Raw genomic sequence first — 11,916 nt, forward strand, 5'->3', positions numbered from 1 at the left:
GGCTGCAGGCGAATTTATAAAGAATTTATAAAGAACAGCCGATGTGACAAACATATTGAAGGTAAGCCGTAGTAATAGCATAACAAACAAACGTTTTTTTTATTATCAATTAATTACATTTTCACTGTCCCGATATAAATACACCCGATGTAACAATTGAAATTCGTAGTTTCCCATGTGTGTTGTGATGATTTCTCGTGCGTCCCAAGCGTAAAACTTCGGGGCACTGTTTCCGTCCGTTAGAAAGATTTCTATGCACTATGTTTCACATTAAATATATTTAACACTTTACCGACCGGTACCGGTTGAACGTCTTACACACTTCTTACCGATCATTCGACCACAAATACTTCCCTGACACCGGCTCTGTTTCGGTTGCCGTGCCAACCGATTAAGGGTTGGATAACCACATTCTGTCAGCAGATTTAATAGACTAACAAACTAATAAACCAATAAACTATTAGGTTTCCGGTCGGTAAAGTGTTAATTTCGTTTATATTATAAACAAATTACAGCTAGTCCATGTTCTACTTAAACGGTATATGCATCGATGATTCAACTTGGGGGTGGCACCCAGCCCCCAAATTCTTTCTCCAATTCTTCAGCAACTGCCAAACAGAGGCGATCTTGTTTGGGACCAGCTACCACCTACAATTAGAAAATTATCTCACCGTTCATAATCCTTTAAAACTCATTTTCCAATAGAATTTAACTTTCAAACAAATTCAATATTCATAATTATTTTTCCGCTCGAAATCGTCTCGGACTTAATTCTTACGAGCAAGTCGCAGAAAATTGGTTCTCATTAGAATCGGTATTCAATTAAGATCCGCTTCGATTAAGAGTAATCTTCGGTTCGAATCAGTTCTCGAATGAAATTTCATTTATAATCAGAATCAGTCTTTAATTTTCATGTAATCAATTAGAGTCGGCGTTCAAGTAATCATTGCACCGTGTCGGAATTATTTTTACCTGGAATCCGACAGGTAAACCATTCTCGTTCAATCCCATTGGCACGTGTGTCGCCGGTAACAGCATGAAATTACACCACGCGCTGTAAACTGCAGAATCAGTTTGCAGGACAACATCTTCTGGATAGGTTGTGGGCTGCGCGAATGTGGGCATTATTATCACCGTGTTGTCACCCAGTACATTCTGTGAACACATTAATGTATCATTAGAGTAACGGGCCTAACTACTCTGGGGGTAATAATTACTGGGCTGTATTTACTGATTTTAATGAAAAAATTGAATATCTCTTTTTTAATATTCATTATGCTTTAAAAATAAGTATAATCAATATGGGCACAGTAATTGGTACCCCCACAGTACCTGGGTCCCCTACCCTAAATATTACGATTGCATATTGATTGAAGCTCAATAATTGGAACATCTTGTACAATTTACTGCCAAAGTATTCAAGTGTATTTTGCACATTGTATATGTCGACCTGTACCACCTACGTGTACTTTCTGAATAATCAGCTCTTTCTCTTCCTTCAATTTCTCCACATCTGACATCGACATGAATCCTCTTTGAGACCGCATTATTCGCGCGAGTGACAATTGCGCAGAATAGCTCGAAAACCCAATCACTCCCTTCCAATATTCAAGTAGCAGCGAGGTTTTCTATGAAAAAACAAAAGGTCTGCTTAATGGTTCCTGAAGTTTTTCCGAAAATATTAGGTAGCGGAACACGTTTTTGAAACACACAATTTCATATCATAAAATAATCATCACTTGATTCTACAGTAAAGTCAAGACAAGAGGAGCATTTTTTTTTTTAATTTTAAGAATCTCGGAAGTGGTTAATCAAATTAATAAATATAAATCGTAGTGTTACCGGGTCATCCTCAGGAACCTTCATCTCGTCAGGTAGTTCGACTTCACCAAAAATACTCATAAAGAAGAAATGCGCATTGCTCAGCAAGTCTCGTGATATCTAGAACATCAATAATCTGTTTAATAAACATATTCATAGCACACTGTGCTCTCATCAATAGAAATGGAAGGAGGAATGTACGAAACTAACGCGTTACAGGAAAAGGGACCCAATTACTGTGCTTATATTAATTATACAGGGTGGGCAATAACTATGACCAGTTTGAATATTGCCGTTATTTGTAATAATATGAAAAAAAGTTATATAGAAAATTTACACGGTATAGAGGGGGACATATTGTGACACAAACATTTTCTGCGTGTGTGCAGGCATAGAGAAGATTTCAAGGTCAATTCTACTTTTTTAATTGGAATGCTATGTTTTTTTTATCACGATGTGATAGCCAGTGTTGAAACGAATTCAGCGAGTTATCATTGAAGGTCATGCAAGGTCAAATATGGTAGTAAAATAAACTTTATTCCATTACGGGAGATGCTCGAATTCATAACTGTTTGCGTCAATGCAAAGTTGCAACCTTCGTATCCCCGCGTCATATTGCAAATAACGGCAATATTCAAACTGGTCATAGTTATTGCCCCACCCTGTATTTATTTTTAAAGCATAATGAATATTAAAAAGGAGATATTCAAATTTTTTTTATTAAAATCAGTTAATATATATGTTATACATCCCTTTTTTAATATTCATTATGCTTCAAAAATAAAGATAATTAATAGGTACAGTAATTGGGTCCCTTACCCTATGCATTATAAGTGCTCTGAATAAACATATTTTCCAATGAACAATCGGAAAGATTGACAGACTTTTGCATAAAAATATCGTCAACAGTATTTGGTGTTAGGAAGATTCCAAGATTCGATGAGCGCCGAGAATTATGCAAGTTTTAAAAAATTTTTTATGAAATAATTACTTCTTCCACATGCGCACCGAGTTTCGACAGGTGTCGCGTGGCGTTCTGAATTTTCTCGATGATGTCCGTAGTGGTCGAATGTATATTGAAAGAAGTGTCCAAGCTTTCTAGGTATAATACTCGGATGTTCTTGAAGTCAACGGGTTCATCCAGACACAATGGCAACTCGTATTTCGACGACAGAACTTTCAAAACGAGTCGCAGGTCCTTTGCGTACTTCGCCATTGGTCCCATTGCCAACATTTTCCGAAATGTGGGATTCGTGGACAAGGGAAAGTGTCCTTCGTTGGGAGAGATCCCTGCAAACCAGATGGTGAATGTGTTAAAACAAATAATCTATTCTTTTCTTCAATTCTAAGCGAAACAAATGGTCTACATTTTTAAGAATTTTGTAAAACAATACCTGGAGAAGGTTTGTGACCAAAGATGCCATTGAAGAGGCAAGGCACCCTTATGGAGCCGAGTAAATCTGAGCCTATGCCAAGCACAGACGCTCCAGAGCCGATCAACGCTCCCTGTCATCATTAATTGAAGATTTTCAACGTGGGAACAGTGTTACATTAACATTTAATATTAACCTACAGATTAGAACAGTTTGGACAAATATGAAATCTGTCGAAGAGATATCTGGTACCGCAAACAACATTTTGGAAAATTGGTTGCCACGTTCCAATTCGCAAATACTACTTAAATACCATACGATAAGATGTACATATAGATTTTCTAAAGCAAGATAATTAAAAAACAAATTGCCGAATTTCTCTTGTCTTCAACCGTTCAAAGGTACGCGACGTCTTAATGATTTCACCTCTCCGCCGGACGATCCTCCTGGTGACATCCTCGTGTCATAAGGATTCTTCGTTGACCCGGTCAAAACGTTCGAACTATGAATGGAACAGCACAATTCTGAGGTGTTGGTGACACACAATGGAATTGCTCCAGCTTCCAGCATCAGATCTACTGCTGGAGAATTCTTTGTAGCTCTTCGTCCCTTATGAGCCAGGTTGCCTCCTGCGCAGCTCATCCCTGGTTCAACAGAATTTTATTTATAAATTTTCACACTAGGTTTGCGGAGTACTAAAAGTGACCATTTTACAATATTTCATAGAAATAACAAGAGCACACCGATCCAAATGTTTAGCCATTCTTTTCATAATCGTAAATGAATAATTCTAGAACCCGTTATTTTGACGAGTCCCATAAACGCAGTGTTAAGCGTGGTATGGTTTATTGTTTTAGCAGAGTTCGCTGTACAAGCTCGTACCTTTAAGGCACAAGCTCTCTTTGATAGTGATGGGCACCCCGAAAAGCGGCTTCTCCTTCTCCAACTTGGCAGCAGTGACTTCTCCGCTCTTCAACATCGCGTCGCATTTCTTCGCGTCTTCCAAAGCTTCGTCGAATCGCTCCTCGACCACTGCGTTGAGGAATGGATTCACTTCTCGGATTCGGTCGATGCATGCTTGCACCACTGCTTGGCTAAGAAGCTTGATGCGATGTGCAAAAATCCGAGAATTATCAATTGGAAATAATCGGACAGGGTAAGGGACCCAATTTCTACGGGGCTACCAATTACTGTGCCCCCGCCACAGGCACAGCAATTGGGCCCTTTACCTTACCCTCGTTAGCTTTTTCTTCGATCAAGGCGAGAAATGATTCATAGTACAGTAAAGTCTTGATCTAAGCCGAACAGAGCTACACGATCTTAGTCGGTTCGCGTATCCCCTCTACTGGGGGGGGGGGGCGTATCCCCTCTCTACTATAGTAATAATAATCGTTATCTTCACCACTACTAATCCGATTACAAATCTTCTTTATTTTCCATTATTTTTTTATATGACTTTTGCCAACTAATTTACGGCATTTTTAAGATTAAAATGACACCAAACACGATATAATTTGAACTGCACTTAGTGGTTTAATTGCCGGTATGTAGTGCGTCTTGGGCCCCTCGGTCCGTGTTTACAAATGGTAGTCCTACACGATCTATGTGAAAGCATGGAGGATTGGGCTTAGATCAATACTTTACTGCAGATAGATAGGGCAATCCTACCTCTCCGTTTCTAATTTTCTCGGCCAACGTGCTCGCGCTCGTTTTCAATATCGGGGTGGTGATCGGTGGTATTCGGCGTGGCTTGAAGAAATGAATAAGCGCGAACAGAGGTCTGCAGATTGCGCTCTGTAAGTGCATCCACAGTAAGATCAAGGTCGAACGTATCATCATCGTGCCTGTTACAAAAAAAAAAAAGGAAACAGTGTTGTCTTCCATCTGTTTTCATTTCCCTTGCATTCATCGTTTCGTACATTGGACTATGACGTGTCGCGCAGTAAAATATGAAATTCGTCACGTTGCCGCCAAAAAGGTAAGAAGTTGATCTTGCAAAAAAGACATTTAAATTTATCTTGTTATTTATGGTCCTGCACGTGTGGCATGCTTAAAGAATCGCTGAGAAACATTGGTCGTATTTCTCATTAGGAACTGCGAATATTATATTTTTTAAATGAACCATGAGACTAATATACATGTCTCCGAGACTAATGTGTAGACTGCGGATTTTATGCATTTACGGCAACAATGTGGGCTTAAAACAGTAGAGAAATCAAAGTGGTTTTCAAGAACGCCAATGCATTATTTTCAAGATGTTAGAATGATCGAAATAAACATCAAATATTTACTTTGCACCTAAACCTACTAATGTGTAACTCTACTAATGTGTAATTGAGAATGAGTTAATTTCTTATGGAAAACGAAGGTAAAAATGCAGAATGATTTGTTTGCACATTCAAATTAGCACTCGATGAGCAAGCATTAGCTAATTGTTAAAAACTCTCGGAATCGTTTTAACCTGACGATCTTGCACATTTTTTGCAAATGTCTTGCAAAAGGTAGGCTCGTAAAATGAATCTTCGCATTTTATCACTTACATATGCGGTTATATTATTAACGTTGGATCATTCTGTCATCCTAAGGAAGTATGGGGACAAGGTAATGCAAACACTATCGTTTACTTGCATTCAACAATTTCGATTTCGTTGCTCTGCCAGTTGTCATTAACTCACTAATTAACCTACTTGTACCGCGTTTGGTTAAGTATCACGTAGTTTCAATGATCCGTGTCATGGAGTAGGTCGATATTTACAATTTAGTCGATGCCCATGTGCGCATATTCTTAAAGGTTTTTCCATCGAATGAAGTTTCGGAGATGTTAACAAATTTTATAGCACGTTTCTTTTATAACAAAACGAATGTGTACACATAATACATAAAATTATTTTGAAAATTCTGCGTAGCTAAATCTTAATATGAAAATCGATTCTGTTAACGCTGACTCGTCAATTCATGCAGAATGCAGGTAATAGGTAATAAAGCTTTATTTCCCACCGCAAAAAAAGCATTTGTACGCACGTACAATAAATATTCAGACAGAGGCACGTAATAGACATTATGAAACACTCTGTAAACATGCCAACGATAAAAATGAGAAAACATCGTTGGCAAGTTGGTATGTGAACGATACTCGGAAAAATATTCTGATACGTTTCTTTCCAATTTGAGAGGCAGCTTTTACACATTTGTAAGATAATGCATTTTTCAATATAACGGATTACAGAACGGTTCGAATGATCTTCTGAAATCATGAATCGCGTGCCAGCCGCGTCGTTTCCATCGAGAACGATTCATTTCCATTGAGCGTCCCATCACGATTCGTGAAATCGGCACGCAGTGGTCGTTACTCGCCGCTGTTGGGGGTCTATCACCTGTCCGTGCACAGGTAATCGCGTGATTCGTATGGATCAGGACATTGACAAAAAATGAGAGACTATATTTAAAAGGATCACGTATCCGGGCAACTGGGCCGGCTCGAGAAACCGTGCAACTACTTCGTTTAGGCGCGGGGTGGTCTCCCATTGCACAAGGGAAATCCTCGTGAATCGAAACAACGGCAAACTGATCTGAAATAGAATTTCTTCCTTGGAAAATAATTACGCTAGACGAAAACTTCAGCGGAACTTAACCCCTCAGTTTTTAAAATTAATTTGTCTCTAGATGCCGCGCTGACGCGCAATTTGAATGGATATTCAGGGTAAATATTTCAAAAAATGTCGAATAAGCTCTGACTTTTTGAAATTAATTTGACTCTTGGGTGCCATACTTGCGCAATTTCAAAGAGATTCGATATTAAGTGTTTTTAAACATTTTGAATAGGCTCTGACTTTTTAAAATTAGTTTGACTCGTGGTGCCACACTGGCGCAATTTAAAGGAGAATTAATATGTACAATCAATATTAAATATTAAAAAAAATTTTTAATAGGCTCTGATTTTTCAAAATTAATTTGACTCTTGATGCCACACTTTAGAAGAACATCGTCTTTTTTCATGTTTCGTTCGTCGATCTCATCGGCGAAGAAAATAAACTTCTACCAAATCATATATGTATGTATTATAGGTAATTAATACAATAAATTGAAGAACCAAAAAAAAAAGATAAGGTATAATAGTACAGAAGCTATTGCTTGAAACGTAACACGAAGTGGTTTGGTTTATTCCTCCCGAATGCCCCGGGCATATCGGATCAGTTTCCATTGTGGTTAGGAAAAATAAATGAAGAGAGACCCGAAGGGAATGATAATGTGGTTACGTATTATTGCGGACACTGGTTTTCTTGTTTACAACCGGTTTGTCTCAATTTGCACCATACCAAGGTGACGAAAAGCGATCACGAGAAGTCGAAATACAAATGTCTTTCTTCTTTTAGTAATTCTATTAAACCTCCGTACGCTAAGGCGGAGTCATACGTGACCCGTAGCGGTGGGGATAAGCTCGAACGACCAATATGCTCTTCATCCGAAATACGTCGAAAGCCGGTCCCGAGCCATCGCCTTATATCGAAAGAAAACCGTGATGAAATATCGGTGAGGGCCGGAAATGACTCCGGCATAGAACTCGCAGGAGTCAGAGGGTTAAATTGAAAGTAGTGTTGCATATCGAAGAAACTTTGTTCAGCTATCTGCAAATCAAATTGGTCGAAATTTTAGGTCCCGAGTTATAAATATCTTTGCGTTGAAATTAGCAGCTTTGACGTCAATTTAGTCGGTGGCTCCCGTTGTTGTTCAGGGAATTTGCGATTAAAATTTCTCGCGATTTGGCATTCATGATTTATTGAAGAGCTTCAGTTTGTGGCAAGTTTTGGTATACTTATGATAACAGTTTGCGTACAACACTTTCGCATTGTGTACAAGCTTCGGTCATTCCTCTGCCGGTGATTTTACCAACGAATTTCTCAATTAGCTTCTTCGCAATGGTACCTTTAAGAAGATTGTCAGAGTACTATATCACGCTCAGCACCGATAGATGAAATGTAACCTTTGACACTAGCAGAACTTACGTCCGTGCAAAAACACCTTATAGCTAGTATCTTATGTATATTCAAGTTCAGCATCCAAAGAAATAGAATTACAAAACTCTATTTCGAATACCAAATAGTAAAACGTTCGTCGCTGAACGTCGATCAAGCTAACTCATTAAAACGAAAATATTACTAATTTTTATGTTGGGTTTGCATACGTCGGATGCGTTTGTTGATAATAATTTACAGATCAGAACAACTCTGGTAGCTCTGGTCTGCTGTTCTACGCCAGCTCTCCGTTCTGTAGAATTAATTCTTGCCTAATGACACCCTACAATGTTGCAATTACTCAATGCGAATGATGCGCCGCTTTTTTGTAAAACTGAACTACCAGTAAGTGTCAAGAGTTCTGTTTTTACAAATGTTAGCTTGTTACCGGGAATGATTGTTAAGCTACATGTATAACCCACAAACTGCAGTCAGTTACTTTGTAGCAAATCAGTTTACTGTATATGTAAGCGGTAATCGAATAAATTAATAAAAATCCATAGTCTACTAACGAGTGCAAATTCGTCAAAAATAGATTTTCATTTCCTTTTTATTCGCAAACCTACAAATGCACGCGAAACTCGTTTGATAAAAAAAAAAGCGTTTTCGCGTAATTCCATCGGCTGCGTACACAACGGGTTCTTTCAATGTCACCTTTCAATGTTAATCACATTCAAATGAATTTGTTATTAGCAGAGTGTTATGGATGATTTAGTTGTAATCGACAGATAATAAATGTGTACATAAATTAAGTTACAGTCACAATAGAGTCATAATCATTGCAAAAACTCATGCGTGCGTATGAAGGTCGATTTATATCTGCTACCCGTACAGACGTCGAGCCCCTGCATAATATTTCTTTCGTTTAGTTTCCGGTATGCGTCTGTGCCGAAACGAAACTTTATTGCAAATCGACCAAACGATTTCAGCTTTTCTGTCAAGCTAGATGGATTAGTAATATTACTAGATGATATCGAATCAAAATTTTTAAATACAATAAAAAAAATTAAATTATAGTACAGGTGCTTCTCACAACATCTTTATTTGGGCTTCTAACGAAAATTTAAGAAATACATTTACGTAAGGTGTACACATGCTGAAAATTTCAACGAAATTCGTCAATTGGTTTACGAGTTATAAGCGAAAAATGGCTGAAGATCGGAAAAAATTAACTGAAAATCGTGAAACGCTGTCGCTGTAATTCCTGTAGAATGAATTCAGAATACAATTCATGCCACAACCGTGGCACAGCGCTATGTGATTAACATAATCGGTTTGACTTGTAATAATCTCGCAAGGACAACATAATCGTGTACCGGAAGTTAAGGTAGTATTAACCCAACGGAAATAAAGCTGCTCAATTTTCTTTTCACTACAAATCCAGCAAATCGCAACTAATCGATTGACAAGTTGCAGTCGCCTTTTTAAGAGACTGAGGATACGTTCTGTGATGATGCTAATTGTGTCGGGTGCGAGGTGCGTGCGCACTTTCCTTTTTATTTTTGGCGATAGCTTGTTAGCCTTCTGGAGTTCGTTCCAGTCGTCTCCAGCCTCACTATAACGGAGATTGTCCGATATTCTCGGTACTGAAAATGATTTTTGTTCATTCGAACGAATGCATTTTAATTTTCATTGCACAGCATAGTCTCACTAGCACACCGCGGAGTTTATGCACTTATGATAACAATTAGTCGACCAAGTGCTGACCAGTGGAAACATTTAAACTACTTAAAAAAGAGCTGCTGTATTACAATAAGCTCTTATATAAAACCTATTACAGGATACATACTTAAAAAAAAAAAACTGCATTTCGTATGGTAATAAATCTACATAGATTGTTTAAAACGACTTTACAATTATTTTAATAAGATATGATACTGTATTTTTAACTCGTTGAAATTGTTAAGGAAAGAAATAAACCAAAAGAAATTACCAGCGAGAAAATATTCTTATATAAGGATGAAAATTTGAGGCACGTAAAACCATTTTTTGACAGTAACGTAGTCACTCTACCTCATCGCGAATCTACGAAGACCCGGCCTTTAAAGGGCGTTAGAATGCTTTCGTGAGCCTGTGTACATTATAAAACAACAACGTTCGTGTCGATTGAAGTGTTCTTTTTTTTTACTGACGACATTGACAAATGATTTCGAAAAATATTCCAAGATACTATTGTGTTATCTTCAGCGCGTAAAAACAAGCTATTGCCTTGTCACTGTTTGGAAACCATGCAATGTAAATACCAAATTAATTTCAGGGCTCATAACAAGAAATCCATAAAAACGGCAAAGTTAACACTGCAAAACAATGCCAGTGTTCCAATTTTATACAAAATAAAATAAAATAATTATCGTTATTTGTACAATCAATAATAAACCAGCCTAAGAGCGTAGTATAATAATACTATAGTGCTTCTTCACGCATGTGTTGTACGCACATTTTAAAATACTTTAACCAAAATTAATGATCATTTTGTTTTTACCAGAAGTTCTCAAATTACTAGAAGAAATCTTTTATTTAATTTTTTTATGAAGCAATAAATAGAATAAAAAAATAGATAGAATTAATATATTTATACATAGATTTATTCAATAACATATTTTCGATTCTGTCCTATTACTTTTTTCCATTTCTGAGGTAACTTAGCATGTTATCAGCTTTATCCATCAACCTTCATTTAAAAACGCTACGAACTTTCGTTCCAACCCAATATTCACTTTCATTTTAAAAATTGTAATGCATAGTCTACTAGGCCGAAACTTTTATGCATAATTATATTAACGTAATTAGATATGGCACGTGGAATTGAAAAGAACAGTTCATTTTCTCTTGTTCAAAAAAAGAAGAGAAAGAAACACCGAAGTAACCCATGATTAGACTGCGAATTTACTTATAACAAAAATGGGTGAAAACTGTATCTTATTTTATTCGAAACGGTAGGAAGATTGAAAAAGCTTAACAAAATCAACACACTCGTTACAACTTAACAAAATTACTAACAGAAGGAATGAATTCCTATTTGTTATTTTGCATAAAGGTTGCAAACAATTGTTATTTTGCATGAAGGTCCGCCACCTGTGACAATGGGAATTAACATAAGAATGTCTATTAATGACAGTGTCATCGTTTTCATCGAAGGTTTGTCACTCTTACCTCGCGATATTTTCTTCCGTTTCCGAGCAGAAATTCAACGTTTCCCAGTTTCGGGAATTGCACGGGATTCCCGGTGGAAATTAGGCGAAGCGCCCCGAAACAGCGAAAGATCGCGCGAAATCGATCTCACTAAAATCGACCACCGATCTGGCCAAGTCCTCTTCGGCGACTGTGCACGACAACTGATTAGGATCTCGGTGGGAAGCTTGCGACTGACTTCGATCGCCGGCTTGCGACTTCCTTCGATCGCCTGCTCGCAGAACTCACTGACACCGGGTTACTGACTGCGCTATCATTGCGAGCGTGATCACAGCAACGATCGTCGAGAACTTGGTTGTTGCCTGATCGAGGGTGGGCTGCGAATTCTTTCGTAATCGGCATCGATCGGTCTTCGTTGTAGGACGCTGTAATTATTACCTTGTTATTTTAAGTTCGTAATTCACAGATAAACGACAATCGTCTTATTTAACGCGTTGATTGCTGGCACAGAACTGAGCGATTACGGCACGTTCTGAGTGTTTACGGATTTTACGTACTTACGATAAAAATTAGCAGAT

At 37.8% G+C, this 11,916-nt stretch overlaps 1 protein-coding gene across 1 annotated transcript; it reads right to left on the reverse strand.

The window, feature by feature from the left end:
* Positions 1-72: 72 nt before the first annotated feature.
* LOC143353416 (fatty-acid amide hydrolase 2-A) lies at positions 73-11,603 on the reverse strand. Its single transcript, XM_076786740.1, has 10 exons — positions 11,360-11,603; positions 4,863-5,038; positions 4,077-4,296; positions 3,621-3,838; positions 3,216-3,327; positions 2,813-3,111; positions 1,843-1,941; positions 1,464-1,628; positions 973-1,155; positions 73-648 (listed from the first exon to the last, which is right to left on the reverse strand). Exons 2-10 carry the CDS (start codon positions 5,031-5,033, stop codon positions 556-558), a joined length of 1,560 nt encoding a protein of 519 aa, XP_076642855.1. The 5' UTR covers positions 5,034-5,038; positions 11,360-11,603; the 3' UTR covers positions 73-555.
* Between the last annotated feature and the right edge of the window lie 313 nt (positions 11,604-11,916).

The sequence above is a fragment of the Halictus rubicundus genome, chromosome 4, assembly GCF_050948215.1.
Source record: "Halictus rubicundus isolate RS-2024b chromosome 4, iyHalRubi1_principal, whole genome shotgun sequence".
Taxonomy (NCBI): Eukaryota; Metazoa; Arthropoda; class Insecta; order Hymenoptera; family Halictidae; genus Halictus; species Halictus rubicundus.

What these genes read in the sequence shown, in the direction of transcription:
- LOC143353416 (XM_076786740.1), bottom strand. Translation starts at nt 5,033, where the DNA reads ATGATGATACGTTCGACCTTGATCTTACTGTGGATGCACTTACAGAGC. An exon ending in AGAGAGCTTGTGCCTTAAAG is followed by an intron (nt 3,839 to 4,076) that starts GTACGAGCTTGT and finishes CTGTTGAACCAG; the next exon opens with GGATGAGCTGCGCAGGAGGC. An exon ending in TGATTATTCAGAAAGTACAC is followed by an intron (nt 1,156 to 1,463) that starts GTAGGTGGTACA and finishes ATGTGTTCACAG; the next exon opens with AATGTACTGGGTGACAACAC.